A 21,615-nucleotide genomic window follows, 5' to 3' on the forward strand; every position below is an offset into this window, starting at 1 on the left:
TGAGCAGATGTTCTAACCGTGTTTATTTTATCACCTCGTTGGTCTGTAATCACTTTTTCTTTTTTTTCTTCATTTAGCCACCAGATAATGGGCCTCCACCATTACCAACGTCTTCCCTTCCTGAAGGCTATTATGAAGAGGCAGTACCACTTAGTCCTGGGAAGGCTCCCGAGTACATCACTTCCAGTGAGTAATATATATCCAGTCCAGTTTCTGAGCAGTTGGTAGTTTCAGTGTCTTACAGCTTTTTTAGTATCTGGCAGCTGCATTTCTATTAGTGCTGTGGTGATGTGTTGGGGCCATGCATTGGTTTGGTTTGCAGAACTGTTTTGACATGCACAAACCAGACTCCCTTTAAAGAAAACTGAACATGGAGCTCCAGTTAGGCGCGCTTAAACGTGTTTCAGCTGCTGTTGGAAACAGAGGGTCCAAATCAGGCACTAGTCTTTTGGACAGCTTTGAACCATGAAGGTGGTGGGGACACTGGACCTGGAGTTCCAGAGTTAAGTATCATCCAGAGTAAATCCCTCTAAACTGGCAATACTGGAAATGTAGAGGTCTCAGAAACTGGCGCTGATCCACAGATCTACATATGTGCCTCTATTGCACTGAATTACTTGCTAAAGTAGACAAATAAAAAGAAAAAGGTAATTATTGAAAATATGTGATTTGCAGCATTTCTGATGAGACGTAGGTAGGGATAAATCAGTCATACTGGCAGATCAAACAGGTCATGTTTGATGCACATGATAGTGTTTTTGTGAGTAATCTTTTAGTGCAAAAGGCAGAGGGCTGCCTTCTGATGGGTGACCAGAATGCCCTTCTGCAACACACAAATACTCTTTCTCACGTCCGAATACTTATGCAAAGACCTGTGCACTTAAGTGGAGCTGTGCAGAGACCACGCTGGTTAACCACTGAAATGACTGCTGTGAGCGTTTACACAGGGTCAGTCAGCAGGACGTTATGTGCTAAAAAATTGCAAGGATTTTCCTTTTTGCTGCTTTTTTATTGGCTGGGGTAATTTATGACTTGTGTATGGCTGATTTATAACAAATTGTTATTTTCTATGGCCCAAAAATTAAAGGTATGTCTTTCCTCATTTTATAGTCATTTTTATTATTTGAACCAGAACAAATGAATAAAATGATGTCTCTGTTCTTAACACACATGCAAAGGAGTCACCTTAGAACACTAATTATTCATTTCTACACTGCACAAATTGAGGTTATCTGGCAGCTCTTAATTTACCGAAGAAAATCAAGCTAAGAAAGAGTTTCATATACTGTAAAGCAAATGAAGGAATATACAGTCTCAGCAGAGCAGCAGAATCACTCCTCATTTCCTCCCTTGCAATGCTGCAGGGTGGTCCTGCTACACCCTGTAATCTGGTGAACTGCTGATTTGTGTTTTGTCATTAAACAAGAGCCATGGTCAGACAGAAGAATATTAATAGTACAAATATTAATAGCACTGCTAAAGGATTGCCTAGGGGAAAAAAAAGGGACAAAATATGAAACTGATCTCTTCTTGTACTTAACCATCCAAATCCATAAAAATATTTAGGCTATCAGCCTTAAAAGTTCATTAGTAATTCCTTAATGTAAGTATATATATACAGATATTTAAAACTCTGTTAGTGTAACTTATCATCTCACAGTGATTTTGCTATGTTTTCTTATGTCCTGATATCCTTATCATCTCTTTTAATTTGTGTTAAAAGTATTCTGCTCTTCATAATAAAGTTGATTTTAAATTCAATATGCCATTAGTAATGTATCTTCAGTCAAGCAAAACTTCTACTAAATCCAGTTGTGTGGTAATTAAAATAAGCTATCAAAGCAGCATATTAACTAAAGATGTAACCTTAGCTGTTCAGACTGCTTGAGATGAAGAAGACCATAATAATGAAGTGCAAGGATAAACTGTTAAACAACTGTTGGAATTGTTACCTTCAGTAAATATGCTTATGGAATATTTTTGTAATGTCATTAATAGCAAGGAGGCTTACATACCATGTGTCCTATCTGTAAAGGCAAACAGAAACTGAAGAAAATTGCAGAATAGATACCATGAAAATGAAATCTCTCTTAACTTCCTGAAGTCCCCGTAATTGTTTGTAAGCAAACACTGGCATGTAGATGAAAACAAGACAGTATATGCCTTGTCTGATAACACTTTTTCTCTTTCTTAAAAGCTACTGGTCTGTACCATATGCCTAAATTATCACAGACTAATCTTTGGGATGCAACATTACAAATAATGGGAAAGTCTGCTTTGAATTTCACTCCTTAAAGTGGAAAACTTTGGTGAAGATAAGGGTGAAAATCCAATGTCAAAATAAGCTAGAATAATCAGAAAATGCAGAAGATTAACAAAAAAAAGGTAGATTAGCAGCACTGGAACATGTTGGATCAGTGCGTCTGAAGTCTCTGAGACTTTAGTAGATTTAATAAAACTGCTTTATTGTGGAGAGATGTTTTTCACTTTTTCTATGTGTGCTAGTTTGTGTCTCAGAGCCTAAAAGCCTTGCTTTGGATGTGATACAGCAGTTTGGAGACACAAAGAATAGAAGCAGGATGTGGCAAGGAGCGGGAAAGTTTCAGCCAGATGACATGAGTACTCCAAGGTGGTCACCCTTCCTGGTGTGAGTCACACAGCAAACTCTTCTGGCCAAGAGTCCCACAAATGAAGAAGAGAAACACAGGGAGTACTTAATGGGCAGGATATAGCAACAAGTCCCCAGAGATCCAATCAGACTGTGTGAGGATGGGAGTCTCAGCAGCTCCTGTTGGCTTTCATCCTCCTATAAACAGAGATTTGGATGAACCTGCAACTGCCATACAGCAGAATCCCTCTGCTGATCATACACCATATTGCTAACATGAAATCTGCACTTGGACTCCTTGTGGGCCTACATGGGAAGTATCTGTAGGACATGTCATGTGCAGAATTTCAATCTGCACTATGAAGTCTCAGTCAGGACTTCCTACAAGTAATTTTTTTAGAAACTGGTGAAACTTGCTGTAAGAAGTCATAAGATTGAATGTTGTGAGGAAAGAACAGTGATTTAATCCAGTAGCTTTGCTGAAAAGAAAGTGAGACAGTTGCATGGGCTTTATGGTACAAACAAAAGCAACACTCTGCTGTGTGACAGAGATGACTGATAATTTTATCCAAAGTGGAACCTTCTTTTCTGCAATATGAAGAATTTAAATCATGGCCTAAAGAGGAAAGAAAACAACATGTTAAAACAGATTCAGTTTTTGCATCCTTTTGAGTTGTACACTTAAAAATGCAGATGGGAAAGGCATATTTGGTAGACCATCCTCTGGCTGAAGTGTTTGACTTTGCCATGCAAGCATCCCTTCTTCAGTGTATACTCATAATGTAGAAAAATGACACAGTTCCACTCTCTTGGGAAGATTATATTTAAGGAGTGTCTCTCCCATACGTTCATGTTTCAAGTTGGTCTGCTGGAAATGAACCCCCAGAAACTCTTACATTGAGCAGGTAATTTCTTAATTTTGAAGGAACTAAATCTTAGTCATAATTAGACAGAAGAATTCTACTAGAATAATATTTCCATATCTCACTGTAGAGTAGTGACTTCTTACTACTTCTTACCTTAGAAAAAAAAAAGTTTCAGAATGATATTATTGCCAAAACTGGAACAAAATCACAAATGAGGTAAAAGAATATTGTAGAAAGGGAGCAAACATCAAGGAGAATATTGTGACAGTGGCACAGCTGCAACAGAGATCACTACTGTCGAGGTTTTGATTGCGGGGTGACAATAAAACTGTGGCAGATGTATTGTTAAGCCCCTCTGCAGCCGCCCCTTCCCTCTTCAGCCCCTCCCTCTTCCCCCTTCCCACTAAGGACAGGCGACCAGGAGGGAAAGAAGGACAGAGAAAAGAGAGTTGGAAAAATTAAAAATGTTTTACTGATGCTACTGATAAGAATAGAGAAAATAATACAAAATATACAAAACCAATCTTGAAAGTCCCAGCAACTGCAGAGCTGGCACCTGAAGTCCTGGACTGGACTCTGCAGCCAACCAGAGCTGGATTCAGTCTCTCACTAGGCCTCAGTTCACAGGGATGACTAGCAAGGTCCTCTCCTGATGTCGGCCATAAGGAAAAGGGATGAGATCCTTGTGATCTCCCGCTTTTATATGAAGTATTCACATGAATGGGACATTATACTCCATTGGTCAGTTTCCTGGTCACCTGTTTTTCGTTGCCCCTCTTGCGAGAGGTGTATCCATGCTTATCAATAACTTTGCATTCCATTGCTATGTTTACCAAAACATGTATCTGGTTTTCCAGGAAAATGCAGCTAATATGAAGCTTTAGCTGACAGGTAAATTCACTAAAAGAGAAACTTGTTTTTAACAAAACCAGGACAACTACTAAATTCAAAGAAAGGGATGAGGAGGTTATAGGCACCTAAGTATTACTATTTTAAAGGGAAAGGCAGACTTAAAGATGAAGTTCCCAGAGAGACAGCAACTTTAGGCAGCTTGTCCCTTAGCCCATGCCTTTGGGAGAAGGCCTTCTTGAAGATGCTGGTTTAATGACTGGACCTTACATCTTCATGTTTGGTAACAGCACGTGAATCATTCTGCCTCTGCTTCAAACAGGCTGGCATGCTAATTTGTGTTTGAAACTGGTTAAGATCTCTCAAATACTTCCTGACGCTTCTGTGTGAAACGTTGTGGATAGCCACTCCAAAAGGAGGTTGGAGGGGAGAATGTTTGGTTTGTTTCAGGTTTTGGCAGGGCTTTTTTCAGACATCTTTTTCCTGCTTCACCAGGAGGAAGAGATGGATGAAGTGGCAAGTTCTACCAGATCTTACGCATTCTTTTAAAGAAATATGCAAGAACAAGTACTCTGGAATACATATTTCTAAATCTATCCGTTTAAACATCTACCATATTTTTTTCCGTATTTCCCTTGATTTTTGTAAAGCAAATGAAAAATTGTAGTGTTTTCCCACTGATAATCATCTGAGGCTTCTACTACTTGTGTGTATGGAGCTGCCCCAAACCACACACTTCATAGCAGAATTGCCCAGGAGACAGCAGTTAATTAAAAAAGTTTCAAGAGCTTCAAATTTTATTTTCCTTCCACTTTGGAATGAACATATACTGTTTTGCAGCCTTTTGTGAAAACACAAATCAGATCTGAATATCTAGTCTTGGTTCAGAGATGTGAGGTCTGGGTATTTCCCATTCTGACTCTACACACAGGTAGGAGCTGATTTCAAATGAGCTTTCCTGCAATCCACTCTCTTGTCCTCTTCCCAGTTGTCCCAGGTCTCCTTCTTACCTAGCTAAAGCAAATGAGAGATTTTCTTCCACCTTTTGGCCTAAAATTATATCAAAGTCTACTTGAAATATTTAGATGAAATTTCAGCTGTTCAAAATATCCCAATCAATTCTCCAACATGAGAACATGTTCCAGTGGACAACAGGCATGCCTTCAGGTGTTCTTATTTGAAGGGCTTTCTAGATGTATACCCACATAAACAAATAAATAAGTATGGATGGTAGAAGAGAGGGTTTTGAGATAATGGCAAATTAGTTTTGTAGTTGAGAGGACTAGATCTAGAGCTGACTGCATTGTTGAAAATGAAGGCCTGAACAAAGATTGTTTAATTAAAAAGGAATCTTGCCATTCTATCACTAAACTTGGCGCAGGATTAAGCTATTTCGGCGAAGCACATAACAATACATTTTTTGCACAATGCCTTTAACTCCAGCAGAATCTGTACTTCAAGGAATAACATTGTCTATTCAGTGTTATTTATATCATTGCAAGTGCTGTATTTGAGAATTGTATAAAATGTTATGATAGGTAGATAGTGCCTCATAATTTACTCTTGTGACCTTTGTCATATTCATTATTGTTTCTTGATATTCTGTACTAATATTGACATTTCTGTGCCTACATTTTCTATTATGCAATAGGGTAAGATGAAAATGTGTCTCAGTAAAATAGTTACAAAAGATGAAGTTATCTGCAAAATAATGTGTTCAAGATAATAAAATGCTACCTAAAATTCTGGCTGTGTATGCGCAGCTCATTCTTTCAATTAAAATTCCAAAGGTGTCAGTACAGGTCTTGTATAAAGGTTTATAATGGAACAGCATCTCTTCTTCAATTATCTTAATGAATTGATATTACTGAGCACTGAAACAGTAGTTTTTTCATGGCTGACTTTCAAAATTCTTAACTTAAAATGAACACTGTGGGGATTTTCAGTTATTTCAGTACACTTCGTGGCTAAATGTTTTAACTTGATGCTTTTACGCTTTTCTTAAAGATTATGATTCAGACGCTATGAGCAGCTCTTATGAATCCTACGATGAAGAGGAGGAGGATGGAAAGGGGAAGAAAATGAGACATCAGTGGCCTTCCGAGGAGGCCTCTATGGATCTGGTGAAGGATGCCAAAATCTGTGCCTTCCTTCTTAGAAAGAAACGATTTGGGCAATGGACCAAACTACTGTGTGTTATCAAAGAAAACAAACTACTGGTAATTTTTATTTTTATCTAGCTATGGTTTATTTTTACCTTTCACATTATGTATTTATTTTTATGGGAATATGGTTTTTGGAATATGTTCTACACTGAAATTATAAGTGTATCATTTAGCCACCTAGAACTTTTATTTTTATTGCACTTAAACGCAGGCAGTTCCAAGATATTGGAAAGAAAGTCTGGCCTATTAACTACTAACATATTTCATTTGGAGAAAATAGTGCTGAAACTGTAAATCCAATCTTTCTTTCCCTGTGGACCAAAAATCTCATAGGGAGCTTTGTGTATGAACTGTTGGATCAGGCGGCTGGAGAGAAAAGTCCCTTGTTAGACTGAGAATTCACTTGGCAGCATATGCCGTGGCAGTGTATACGCTTTAAACTAAACCTTTGCCATCTGTTCTGCGGTAATTACAGATGCAGTATTCACATGATGCACAGCTGCATTATAGAAAGGAAAAAAACAAGTGGATGTATTTGTTCCTTAAACAAATCTGCTACATTTCTTTCTGATCGGAGGCGCCAGTAAAAGATCCCATAAGTCAGTAAATTTTCTGCTCATAGATGTCTTTGTCTTTTCTGAAAAGAAAGCCTAATTGAGGGAAGCACTGATTTCTGTGTCATTATAAGCGAACTAGTGCTTACCATAATAAATAAGTTTGGGTCTTAGGCACTCCCTGTCTTCCTGTCTGGTGCTTCTAACTAACTATGTAACTAATAATTACTGCAATATCCTGAATGTTAGAAGCTGATTAACAGGTGACAGAACATTTTCTACAGAACCTCATTATTCTACACAGATACAATTTAGCTTATGATGTCCCTTTCCAAGTACATTTGTGCTTACGGTGGTATGGGAAATAACAGGGTATGAAATAGAGATATCTTGGTAAGAGGTTTCTGAAAATATAGTTGGAATTAATGTGCTAGTTTCCAGTGGTCACTGAAGATATAATTTTTGTATCCTCCTCTATTTAAATGTTTAAAAGAACGTTGATTCGGATTCAGTTTATATTATATTGTTATAATGCCATTATTCTTTATTCATTTTTTGTTACCATATGTCAGGATCATATCAGATTTCAGGACTGTCTGATAAACAGCTTCAAGAAAATAAAGAAGGAAGCAGATTTTCCTCTGAAGTCACACAATATTTCTTCTACAATTATGTTTGTTCTGTATAGAAATATGTTATTTTTTCTATTTTATTTTCTTCAGCCACATGTGTGGTCTGAAAAGCCTTTTTTCCTTATAGGGATTGTCTTTCAGTAATTCTGTAGTGGGGATTAAGAAAATAAAAATCATAATAGGAGTCTATCGACCAAGTTACACAAGATTGGTTTATTGTTTGAAGGAGGACTTAGACATTTAGCTTATGAGGTATGCAAGTAAAACAAATATGTATATTCTTAGAGTTTAGTAATTGCTTGGGTTATAAATGCAGCTGTCATCATAAACCCAACATATTTTAATTAGAAGTAGATGTTTTAGTAGGGAATAATTTTTCACTTGAAGTATTTTAATGTATAAATACTTCAATTTTAGTAAGGTATAATTATAAATAAAATATTTAAATTAATATAAAGGAAATTATATGCTGTTTAGTACTTCTTAAAGTGACTAATGTTGTATGTTTTCAAGCTCTCATAGCTTGAATACTTAATTTTTTTTTAATGTTATAAACTTAAAATTTGTAATCAACCTAGAGAAGCCGAGTTAATGGGCTGTGAAGAAGGCAGGAGGATTATGAGTGATTTGCAGAGGATAGTTTAGAGTGGCTATATTTGCTCAGCCTAAATTGTAGTGTTTATAACAGAATTTTAACAGCTACTGTCTTCCTGACAGTTGTGTTATGACATGAATACTGATGCTGGCATGCAAAAGTTTTATGTGCTTTTCTCTGATCACATACATAAGTATATAAAATAACTGGATACTCATATACACAATTAAATGTTTTTCTGGAGTCTGGCACTCTACGACAGCTTTAGGAACCTCAGCTGTACTGATGTTGTACATCTGTATTGATGTTGTACAGCTGTACTGAAGATAGGGACAGGGACTTGGTCTGTAGGACAAGTGATGTAACATGAAACCCTTCTTCTTCAGATCACCAATTCAAACACGGAACAGGTCATCCCTGTTCTAGCATGAAATAGCTCTTCACTGACAGCGCTTGCTACCGAGGGAAAAAACATTCTGTCGGTCATATAATTTTAGCCAGGAGCTCACAGAGTAAATTAACATGGAGACTGATGCAGTCTTGTGCAGTGACTGATTAAACTGAATTAGTTGAAAAAGTTACCATCCTGCTACTCTGCCCCCTTTCCACAGTGTGACTACTTTTTTTTACTTATCTGAAAAAAGAAGAACAGCTGAGTAAGGCACCTGGCAGCATCTTTGCAGCTGCGGCTTGTAAGCACTGGCATAAGTTTGCCTTGATTTGCTGGGCTGTTGCTGTGGGGCAGGGTAAGCATCTGGGCTTTACAGTTGTTAACTGTACAAGTTTATTATGCTGCTACATGGGAACAGATATAACTAGATCACCCTCTTCCTACCTGATCAAGGTCAAGATTGAGTCATGAGGATAACGCAGAGAAGCTTAATGCTCTCCATATGTTGTACCTGTCTTGCAATAAAAGATGTCGATTAATGTCAGTCTGGAAGTAATTTTGCTTTATAGAGGGGATGAGGAGGAGAAATGCAAAGTTGGCATTGGCTGAACTCGGTGGTATGTGGTAAAGAGATGCATGAAAAATATTAAAAATTTTAAAATGGTATTTCTAGATAATAACAGCTTTCCCCCAGGGTTCAGAAAGGTGATATCTAACTTTTGAACTTTCCTTACATTTATTTAGTGTTACAAAAGTTCCAAGGACCAGCAGCCCCAGATGGAGCTACTCCTGAATGACTGCAGTATCACGTACATTCCCAAAGACAGCAAAAAGAAGAAGCATGAGCTGAAAATCTCGCACCAAGGAGCGGATGCCCTGGTTCTGGCAGTGCAGAGCAAAGAGCAGGCGGAACAGTGGCTAAAGGTAAGGGGGAATTTCTGACCAGGAGCTTTTCCACCCACAAAGTGCTTCTGTTTCCTGCTCAATTGCTGTTAAAAACTGAGATACAGACTGTGACTTTCAGGCAAATCCAGGCCACCTAAATCTCATCTAATTTGGGACTGCAGAAATACAGACTTAATGTTCAGGCCTTGAAGTGGCTCCTTGGGCTACCAGCAGCCGAGTGCTATACAGCTGCTGCTGCTGTGTATGATTTTCACTGCTAATTGCACAACAATCTGGCACCAAGAGGAGAGCTGGCAAATTCATTTCCATCTTCATTTCCAGCTTATTCTGCAGCAAGCTTTGGTGGTTAGGGCACACTGGTAGTGAGCTGAAGGTTTGAATTCCCTAAGGTGGAGGGGGCTGGCACTCAGGTGGCTTTTTGGGGTGGTATATATGCATAAGTGCCATAGGCTACCCTCCAAAAATCAGGCATATCACCATCCCAGTCACCTAAAGCATCTCCAAGGAGATACCTGTTTGAATTGCTCTTGATGGAGCAACCTTCAACTTCCTGAAGTAGAATGAAGTTTGCTAATCCTGGTTTTGCGGGAGATCATCTTTTACGGTTTGTTCTGGGAATGCAGACTTCTGAGACATGAGATTTTGTCATCTTCCACTCCTTTCTGCGCAGTGTCTGCAAATGTGGAAAATCCCATTGCAAGAGCTGCAGCTTTAGATCCTAACCAGATTAGTAGTATTTATGTCGGACTTTGCCAGTCTCAAATGTGGAGGATCGTGAAGTACGGTGGGAAAATACCACCACAGTTTCGGTAGCTTGTTTTAAGACCTTGACATCCAGCCTTTTAAGTGCATGCAAAAGTATGACTGCATAAGATTCATCAGGCATTCTCCGTGCTGTGCTCTGATCCAACTTTATATGGTACTTATTTTTCTAAGAATGGGCTTAAACTCTACCAGGGGAAATTTAGGCTGGATATTAGAAAGAAATTCTTTACGGAGAGAGTGGTCAGGCATTGGAATGGCTGCCCAGGGAGGTGGTGGACTCGCCGTCCCTGGAGGTTTTTAAACTGAGATTGGACATGGCACTTAGTGCCATGATCTAGTAAACGGACTAGAGTTGGACCAAGGGTTGGACTCGATGATCTCTGAGGTCTTTTCCAACCCAGTCGATTCTGTGATTCTGTGATATTGTATTTTTACAAATACAATCCAATTAAACATGCAGGAATTTCATTATGGCAGATAGTTTATCTGCAGAAGCGGGAGACCTAAAATTCAGCTTAGGAGGTATGAGTTCTGCTGTGGGCTAATTTACTAAATGCAAAATTAATCTGTAATTTCCTATTTTGCAATATTTGAATATACCTTTTGGGAGTTTGCAGTTTGTGTGTATTTGGTTTTGATTGTGAGTTTGTTCTTAGCTTAGAAAATGCTCTCTCTATTGTCTTTTTAAATAGAAACTCATCTTAGCCACATATTTGTTAGGCTTCTTCTAACACCAGTATCTTGTTTTAGGTTTTAAAACCTAGCACCATCCAAGTGTCCCATTAACTCATCTAGAGTTTCAAAAACACTGATTGGAGTGAAAAGAAATTCATAAGTCATATTCTTTTCCAAGGGAATTCCACTATAATTAGATCATGGTAACTGCACCGTGATTTCCTGTGTTGTTCCAAACTCGGGTTTAGTAATGCTCAATTTGTTGGCATTTCACAGACTTTCATAAAAATTGTTTTCTTTTTTCTTTGTTTTTTTCTTTTTTAAATTGTACGTAGAGCATTCCCCACACAGGCGGACAGAGCAGTGCTAGATTTTTGCATATCCCAGATTTTGTACAGTTGCATGTTGAGTTCTGTGTGCTGAGGGTGAATGGCTGGACATCATGTTACTGCAAAGCATTTGGAGACAGTCTGACAGCACTTTATTTAGTTCCTTCATGCTGCAAAGATCTCTATTAATAAAACTCTCTATTAATAAAATTCTTTCAAGTACATGGCAATGCTATCATACACTCAACTTCCAAATCCTCAGCACTGCTGCAGCACTTTGGTCTGTGTAGTACAAATCGCCTATCAGACAGCTAACCAAAAATGGTCTGTGCAGCTCTTGCAGCAGCTCCAGCATTTACAAGAAGTATAGCTTTTTGAGAAGGAAGCGCTTGTTTTTGTATTTTAAAAAAAGGTAGCAAAATTTAGGGGGTTTTAATTATTATGAAAATAATTATATTTTTGCTGGTTCAAGCCTTACTTAAAATGAGCTTCTGAAAGTCATGTGTGGCTTTGTTTAGGAAGTTCCTATATTGAGAAAGAGATCACTCTTTGTCTTGGAAGAAGTGGTTTAAGCTTTCCCTGCCTGTCATTGAAAGGCGCATTCTGCAGCATTCTGGCACCTATGTGTGATTTTTGTAGTTAATGAAATCGGCAGATTCAGAGAGTGACAATGAGAAACGTCTCTGCAATAACACTTTTAAATTATAACATGCCTTCTCTGTCAAAGATACTGGACCAATATATACTAGTGAAGACAGGTTATCACTCAGGAACAATGGGTTCTCATGAATTCATATGTAAGTGTCAAATTAAGGCTTTACTCTTGAGCGTGAAAAACTCACAATGGCTTTGGAGGACAGATTTTCCCATGAAAACTAAACCAGATGATTTTATTTTTAAGTCAGATGTAAATGCTATAAAATACACTTACTTAAGCAAATAATTTTAAAATATCTATTGGAAGACAAGTGCAAAATAAATGCAGAATATTTTAGACCTTTCTTTTAAAGATGACACCAGAAAAGCCAGCTGATAAACCTAGTGCGAACTGAAGTCTAGACTGGAAACCACAGAGGGAGTTTCAGGTTTACCAGCTAACAAATGCTTGATGAAAAAAAGCTGATGTCACCAAAGAGCCTGTCAAGATTTCAGAGCAAGAAGCGTAACTAGTATAAATCCAGCCTAGAGCTGAGATCATTGCAGTAATATGGTGGGCAACATAAAGTGGTGGAATTTTCCAGACTTGAGTCCTAAAATGTTCCCACAAAAATGTACATGAAAAAAATGTATGCAGATACACACTCTGGCCCAAAAATGAGCTTTTTCCATGCACGCTTGAGTGTATGTGCATCTGTGTGCACTTTTGTGCATTTGTGGTCAAGTAAGGTCTTAAATCTTCCTGTTTGTCTCAGCACATCCAACGGACTAGTTGAAACCACACTTACTTGTCAGCATCCCTGGAAAATGCTAAATTAAAAATAAAAGGACTGCTAAGAACATGATACTACAAGAAGATGCTTGTTTAGTGGCTTCATTCATACAGATGAATGTGTTCTGTGTTCAGGACCTGCAAACTAGGCCATAGAAAACTGCTCTTAATATTAAAAATAGATGAATGCCAAGGAAATTAATTTCTGATGTAGCTTCTTGTAGAAGACCAGCAGAAGAATGAAATGGTCATGGTGTCTGGACCCAAGGCTTTCTGTTCCTTTTAACATTGCCTCCTGCAAAAAATACATTTATGATTTATCATGCAAGAGAGGTAATCAATCGTTTTGGAGCGCGGGCCTTGATTTTCATTTTTACCTAATGTTATGCACCCTTTGTTAACTGTTCTTCATTTTATGGTGTGCAGACATTTTGCAGCAATCTCTTCAGTTGAGGGTCTGTAATTGAGCAGTGACTGTTCCAGGCACAAGCAGACATACCTGCATCTGTCATTTTGACAACGTTCAGTCAGTTCTGAACTTGTTGTAATAAGAGGGATTTGTTCCCCGAAGAGAGAAGAAAATCAAGGTTGTGACTATCCAGTCAAAGAGGCTGTAACGCTTCTTGTTAGGATGTTAATCTGGTTGTCCTACTCAGTTTCGATCTCTGATATTTGCATGTTGTCTCTTATAAAAGTTTTCAAAAACATCTTTTTTTTTCACTGTGCTGGGCTTAGTGAGGGGAGTCAAGTAACTTCTGGTCTTCAATCTTAATGTGACTGAATTTTCCTGAAGAATAAACTAGTGACAGAGCTCTTCTTTTACCAGTTTAAATCAGCACAAGTCTGAGCTTGTAACTGTAAACATTGTGTGGCTGGTTTTACTTTCTATGGGAATTTCCAGCTGGAGATCTCAAAACACTTCAAGCATTACTTTCTTGGCTCAAGTAATGTTCCCCAAAGAGGTTATTAGCTCCATTTCATAGCTGTTGAGTCAAGTGCTAAATGACTGTGCCTTAAAACTGACTGGAAAAAGTGTATTTGAGGATGCATACTGAATATCATTGATTTGCATATAGTGTTTTTTTAGTTTGTAAGTAACTTCAGGACCATAGTGTCCCAAGATGGTCAGGCTGGGTTCTTGGCACAGCACATGATCACCAGCAGTGAAGGCTTTACAAACTAAATTAAACCTCCCAGGACTTACACCCCTATTGTCTCAGAGAGATGGTTTGAGATATCTCGGTACAAACCACAGCAAGGTCAGTATGTTTGCATAGGAGCTATTTAGGGCATGATCTGGAGACACAAGAGACTGAGCTGCATGTGAGAGCTTGGCCAGGCTGAGGGAATGCAGCCAGGGTGCTCTGGCAGAGCCCAGGACCCCATCCTGGCTCTGAACCAGAGCGTGTGTGTGTGACTGGCACCATGGAAAACAATATGCTACATTAAAAAAGCAGATGCATATGTAAATTTAAAAAAAAAAAGAAAACACCAGTGAATACAGAACCACAAACATCCTATTTGCTTGTTTTCTCAGGGATAAGTTTTCTTTAAGTTCCTGACTAAAATCACAAATGCAAGCTGTAGCACATCTCAGAGCAGAACTCAGGAGGACTGAGACTCGGTCCCCTGCTTTCACCACAAGATAGTATTCCTCCTCTCTCCTCGCAGCTTTGGTGGAAAACTATTTAGATCATACCTAGCTCGGATTTACGGCCATAAGTGTGGTCTGGATTTCTGCATTGCCTGGGCTTGGGGATCCAGCTCTCCTTGCATGAGATACCAGTGCCCTTGCAGCAGCAATGCCTCCAGCCGCCCTCCCCAGCCACCCTGCGCCTCCTCCTCTGGGCTCTGCCTGATCAAGTGGCCATATATGGCAATAGTCTACATGGTAATAACGCAGGAGAAATGATACAGAGGTTGTCTTGGTTGAATATGTCAGAAAAGTATTTTTAAGGGGATATACACACACTAAAGATAGGCTTGCTGGCTGCTACGCTGCTAGAATCTCATCCCCACTTTGCTCAAACAGCAGTAAGGCAGAAAGATGAAGCTTTTCAAGCTAGGGCATGCTTGAGAATGACATTTTCCAGTACAGAGGGTAAAAGGCATTTCTTTTTGGGACTTAGGCTATGATGTGAATAATTTCTGCTTTTCCTCTTAATTTATCTAGGTAAACTCCTCAGGGCATTTCTTCTCTGCAAATTGCTAAGAGAGTTTTGGTGTTCTCTTAAGGAGGAAGAGATTGACACTAATATGTGTTTTGTGTAAGGGTCCAAAAGAGAGAGAAAATGAGAATTTAGTCATGGCAGAATGATGAAAGTCCCAGAAGTCAGTACTCCTCCAGCACTGGAAAAGGAGCGTTTCAGGAATGAGAAACACTGACTTACGTCTGGAGCCAAACCCTTTTCCTTCTGCTGTGTTGTGCATAAGCAGATTACAGATTTAACATACTCCTATCTTCAAAGTTAAGCAGCAGAGACAAGAGACAGAGGACCCAGCCTGTCCCGTTTATAGCAATTCCCATGTTTGCAAAACATGTGGGTAGATGGGTGACAGGAAGTGACTTGGCTGCACGGATTTCTAGCCTGGTTATGTACAGAAGAGAAGCAAAAGAGCAGTCAGGCTGTCAGCTTTCTCCCTAATCACTTTTGAACTCAATCATGTTAAAAGTGTGAGCATCTCCTCTGAGTTTCATGAAAACATGAGCTGAGATGCTGTGATCACATCCCTGGGGTAAGCACAACCTGCAGCCTGAACTCATCCCACAGAATCAATGAGGGGAGAGGTCTGCAAGCTCCTCAAATGCAGGAAGACTCAGTCTTATTCCTTATAGAGCCTCAAGGAGATCAACCACAAGGAACCCTCTACAAATTTAGTACTTTTACTTAGAATTTGTTTGGTCTCTGTGTGGCAGGGTCTGGCTGGCGAGCAGCTGGCTTTCTGCTTTCACTGCATAGCCTGTGGGTTTCTTTTTTTCTGAAGCCTGGATCTTTGAAGGTACCTGGAAAAATCTAATTTGATTCATTTGACTTTGCAGGTAAAAAGAATAAAAGTAGGGCAAGTAGTCATGGTGCATCATTTAAGATAAGATATAAGAGTTATAGAAATTTGTAGGTGAGTGCAGGTATGGAGGTTTTATACTGAGTGCTAGTGTTTCTGTCATAAGATGGTTTTAAAGAGAGGAATATTCCAGACACACCACGTGGCAGAAATTCCACTGACTTCACCCGTCACTATCAATGGCTCAGGGCAGGGACTCCTTCCAGCTTTGTACCTGCAAATATTTCCCCTCTATTCCTCATGTCACTGCATTCAATGTGATAAACTGGTGTATATCCTGATCCAGCTGGGGATTCAAGACTTTTCTGTAACATAAATAAGCGATAATAACATACTTAGGTCTACACAAGCTTTTTGCAGGTCTGCAGTTGAGGCAGTTCTGAAGTCTGCTAATTGTAACACTGTAATGGTAATTGTGGTATTTAAAATTCTTGTGATGGAATAACAAAAGATTACATTGAACGTATTTAGTTTTGCGGCTATCCAAAGAAATGAAAGGTCTTCAGTTTTCTGATTATGTTTGCTTATATATTTTAAATATTTGAATACGTAGTCTGTTTATGATCTCAGTTTGATTTTTCCTGGCAGGTCACCCTGTGTATGTGTATATGTAATGTACAAAGACATTTGTGGTAAGAAAAAGAGAATTATTTCCCTTTTCTAATGTGTGGGAAAACTTAAACTATTAACAGAGTATGTGCCATTACAAAGTATTCTCAGTACAGCCTTCCAGATTATGCCATTTTGTTAAAAATAACACATTTGGGAATTCCTTTTATTTGCTTTCTACTTTTGGAGCCATTGAGGTACAATTATTCATATACTCACACATTTCATTGCAACGGATAAAAGTTCGCTGACCTCCTTTCCCCACTCTCACAACTTTTTTCTAATGAAAATAGTGATCTTTTCGTATGATTCCAGGATATGGAACACAGAAAAAATTGACAAAAATGCCGAGTCTTGTGATTAAAATTATGCAAGTTGGCAACAGTGTTGGAAAGTTTTATCCTTAAAATTTTGACTTAAAGCTATAAGCATGTGAAAACCACATTACAATGGCAGCTGTCTGCAAACGTAATTACAGAGAGTGCATCCAGGCAACCGTTACATATCAAAGACATTTCGTCATGATGAGCTCTAGAAGTATGAGTTTTATGCTGTGCATTGAACACAATTATATTGCACATAGAAGGTGATGAGCAAGGCTTTGCCAGTGAGCCCCATGAACCTGAATGAAGTGTTGGAACCTTGAATGTGCATTTAATTCTGATCCTGCCATGAACTTCCACTTGATAATGTGTCAATTTTTAAAATAAAAATTTAATTACAATGCAATTAAACACTTTAGCTTCTCCTTAAATATGTGAGGTATGATAAGAACCGGATTTACTTGAGTGTGTGACTTTGCACATACTATTCAGTTGATGCTGCCAAATCTTTTCCCTCTGTTCTGTCTGTAACTCCCATTACTATCTGCCTGTGCCAAAATGAACTGTGTGGTGTGAGCAGATGCTGAAAACATGAGCCATTGAATCAGGGTCATGCAGGAGACAGAAATGAATGTTCTCAGAATCTCTACAGACACATTTCTGTAGGAAGAAAACAGTGGTGTATTTACACCAAACTGAAGACCAGCAAGTGAAAGGAAAACAGCACACATAGAAGACATTTCTTATTATTATGGGGAATTTAGGGCTACATTTAACTTTAAGGTGCAAGTGCTCTGCAACAGATACATCTAAATTTTGTGTTATAAAGGACATCAAATGCCATGCTTATGTTTCTGGGACAAGATATAGGGAAGTTCAGACAGTAAAGAAAGGCTGCTGAAGTGCTTTAATATCCTAGCTCAGAAATAAAAGTGTAGGTTCATTTCCCTGCTCTGCCTAGATTCTTTTATGTGACATAGAGTGAGTGATTTAATCTTTCTTTGTTCCTGAGTACTCCATCTGTAAAATGGCACTGGTGCTCCTTCTCTCTTTATGGCATATATAGTACCTGTAATTTATGATGTGCTTATGAGTTGTAGCAATAGGATTTTTGTAAGCCCATAAACATTCAATTTGTTTAGCTTTGCCCTAGAAGGGAACTTCAGTGTTGTGAAAGAACTGTTTGGGGCCATCTTTAGCTCTTTAATGTCTTCTATATCAACATTGTTCAGTTCAAAACTGAAAAGACATTTTTTGTTGTTTAGCTTTTCCTGTCCTTGAAAGAAATCTGGATTTTGACGGTTAGCTAATTGCTGTTTTCCCTGGAAGTGGGAGTTCTCAGGCCAGACCCTCCTCCCTGCCGGCCGGGCTTGCTGTAAACAGTGTGAAGGGAGGAGCTGGATATGTAAACACGTGCATGTAAAGGGGAAAGTTTGTGTGTCCAGCAGTAATGCTTCCAGCAGAGTAGGATGCTTTTCTTTCTTAGCTCCCTTGGCTCTGCTGTCCTTGCATGGCTGCACTGCTGTAATCAGTAGCGTAAAGCTCAGCACTCCCTTGACATGAGTCTGGATGGAGAGCTGGGACCTGTTCTCATCAGCAGGAACAATTTCAGGCTGATAACGGGCTGGTGATAACATCCCAAGAGAGAAAAAAATTAGTTATGTCCATAGAGAATCATCAAAAGTCTTTACTCGTTGCATATTTTTTACATTTATGTAGTTTCAGTTTTTGAAGTTCTTCAAATTCTATAAAAATCTCAGTGAGTTCCAGGTTCTGAATTTTTCTTTAACTTTTTAAAGCAGACATAATGCTATTTCCATTTCCCAGAACACATTTACAATTACTTTGACCTATACCTTTATGTCAACGTGCAAGTATAATACAAAAATACCACAGAATACCACTGCACAGTGGTATTAACTGTAAGTCGATCGGCACTTCATTAATTCTCCAATAGCAAAAAAAGAGCAGCTGGGTAGTGTATTATGCAAAACTCTTGTCCTTTGACACATGGGACCTTGGATCTAATCCCACTTTTTCGTCATCATAATGAAATTAATTTGATGGTGTCAGCTGAGTTCGTGTTGCAAAACTAGCACATGGAAATCAGCAGTGCTGTTGGTTTCTTTATTCAGGAGAGCCTTGGAGCTTAGCTTGTCTAGAAACTGAAACCGTCCACCTCTAGACATTATGTCTCCTCCAGGTTGTACATGAAATTATTTCAGGAGGCAGCATGGAGAAGCTGGTGTAGTGGCAGCCTGCCTGACACCTGCCAGCCTAGTAAATGTCTGTGGGATTCTCCTTCCTATTTCCCTTCGCGTTCATATACAATTTCTCTGATTTGTATTTTGTTAACAATTAGTAAGTTTTACATTGTCTCCCAAGGTTATAAAAGAAGTGTGCAGCAACTGTACGGGAGCAGTAGACTCCGATGGCCCATTGTCTAGCTCTCCAGTGCACAAGACGGAGCTAGAAAAGGTAAGATTATGGATGCAAAATTCATTGTAATTACTTATTACGGAGACACTGCTAGACACTGCATGGTTTAGGGGATGTGCAGACCACAACGCTGAAATTGAATTTACTTTCTTCATTTTGTGTATTAAATTTTTCATGTTAGACCAATTTTTGGGGCAATCTTCAATAACTATTGTCTGATTCATGTTACTGGTTTAGACTATTAGCCCCTGTGTTGTTTTTGTTTGTTTGGATATATGCACACATCCTACAGAATTAAGCCTTCTGCCACATCTATTCATTTAGTCACGAACAAGCAGCAGACTGGCTTGTGTCCATTAGCAGCTTCTCTTTGGCCGTTTAGGGTGCAGTTCTGATACACGTGTGGTGATGCAGAGACGCTCTCTGTCAAGTGCAAAGAGCCAGCAGGGATGTGACCATCAGGGAAGAACAGCTGAAGATTATACAAAAGTTTTAAGGGAAAGTCTTTTATTTTTGAGAATTTATTTCTTGAAGAGCTCCGTGGGCATGCTGAGGTCACTGTTTTGGCAGACCCTTTCAAGCTTTCGTGCCTCAAACTTGGCTATTCACGTGTGGTTGTCTCTGGTGCCTTGACTCAGCAGGATATGAAAGCAAGAATTAGGAAGGAGAAGAGCCTTGCAGTGAATGATCAGTATGTTGCCTAGGGAGAAAAAAATTAAAAATTATTCTTATTTGATCCATGTAATTGTTGGTTGCCCAGCAGATTATTAAACAGGAGCAGAGAGTCTAGAAATTTGTTTAAAATATTTTGTGTAATAAGAGCTATTAAATTATTATTATTTCACTGTTCAGAGTGTACTTTCAAATGTAGACCTATTTTGTGATTTCTGTGGTTTTCTAAAGCCTATACAACAACATAAAAAAAAATCTCTAGAAGTGAATTTTTTACTATATTTGATTTTTCTTCCAAGTGGATGAGAGCTTGTAATGTGTTTTATTTCACAGTAAGCATATTTTTAAATTGACTCATGACACTTCATTTGGTGAAGGTGACAACGCTCTATGTCTACTAACCTCTTTGTCCCTGCAGAAGTTGTCATCTGAGAGGCCCAGCTCAGATGGGGAGGGTGCTGTGGAAAATGGAATCACTACTGTGTGCAATGGAAAAGATCAAGGTACATCTCACATGCATAGATGCTTGGCGTAAATAATTTGTGCATATAGGGAGATACAGGTAGTGAAATAGGTTTGGGGGTTGTGTTTGGAAAACAGGCAGTAATGCTTTTGAATATTTTTATTAGGATTCAGTTTAACTTGAAAGCTGAATTATGTCAGGAGGGAACCCTTGATATTTTTCAGTAAGAGAAAGCATTTGATATTATTATTGTGCAGAAAAAAAAAAGTCGATATAATTAGTATAAGGAAACAGAACATAGAAATTTTGACTTAGCCTTTTTTGTGTTCAAAAGTGCAGTTTTTCAGAGTTTGGGCAATCACTATAGGCAACTAACAGTCGCTTATATTAATAGTTACTGTAACTGTGTAGTAGCAACATAAATAGTGGGTATATCACTTCTAAACTATTATGTATTATTTATATTAACAGACTAAAATGTGCATAATCATGTAATGTCACTGGGTTTATTAGTATATATGTATATAATATTACATATGCTGCTTTGGAGCCATGCGTGTTTTGTAGTCCCTATAATGTAACAGAGGCACATCCCAAATCCAGAGGGAGTTTTGTCTGAGTGATGTGTAAAAAGCCTCAACCCCTATGTTCTTTTCCTCATCCCCTTCCCTCCTTCTCAAAGCAGAAGAAATTCTGTGAGTTTGTTGACTTGCCATATAGCGATGCTATCATTTAGATGGGACGGTTTTGTGCAGCTGTCAGGTAATGTGAGCTGCACTGAGCACAACGTCAATACTGGCCTTGGTGCCAGTGCTGTCTCGCCTTTTGACTCATTTGCTTTATCTTCTCCTTGGGTCATTTTCCAACATTTCCTGACTATACAGATCTTTGACATGCGCAACAGTATGGAACAATGTCAGGTTTTGTGGTTTCTAGAAGTTGTGGTATAGGGTTAGTTTTCACCCTATAAAATCTTCTACTAAGCCTTAAAAAATGTGGTACCATTTTAGCCTCTGAAACCTGCTGATAAACATCTGTGCCCCAAAAGCTGTGTTGTCCATGATGTCCAAAAGTGCCTGGTGGCTCAGGTGCCTTGCGGGAGGCATGCTGATGGAGCATACGCTGGTGGAAAACCAGCCCAACTTAGATGTCTCAAGGAGGACAATTAAAAATAGCAGTTGCTTTTGAAAATTGTGACCTTCAATGTGTAGTAGTAAAAAGAATAGGCATTAATGACTGCAAGGAGGTTAAAATATCCCTGGCATCATTTTAAGTGGTTCTG

The 21,615-nt window shown here is 38.7% G+C and overlaps 1 protein-coding gene across 8 annotated transcripts in view; it reads left to right on the plus strand.

Moving 5' to 3' along the window:
• AFAP1 (actin filament associated protein 1) overlaps positions 1-21,615 on the plus strand; it is a 119,589-nt gene that overhangs the window by 71,875 nt on the left and 26,099 nt on the right. For all 8 annotated transcript variants that reach the window (XM_065062553.1, XM_065062554.1, XM_065062555.1 and 5 more), the window contains 5 exons: positions 78-186; positions 6,331-6,542; positions 9,405-9,584; positions 19,145-19,237; positions 20,289-20,373. In XM_065062553.1, coding sequence (XP_064918625.1) covers positions 78-186; positions 6,331-6,542; positions 9,405-9,584; positions 19,145-19,237; positions 20,289-20,373 — 679 coding nt within the window. The remainder of the gene's footprint in view (positions 1-77; positions 187-6,330; positions 6,543-9,404; positions 9,585-19,144; positions 19,238-20,288; positions 20,374-21,615) is intronic.

This window comes from Columba livia, chromosome 4 (assembly GCF_036013475.1).
Source record: "Columba livia isolate bColLiv1 breed racing homer chromosome 4, bColLiv1.pat.W.v2, whole genome shotgun sequence".
Taxonomy (NCBI): Eukaryota; Metazoa; Chordata; class Aves; order Columbiformes; family Columbidae; genus Columba; species Columba livia.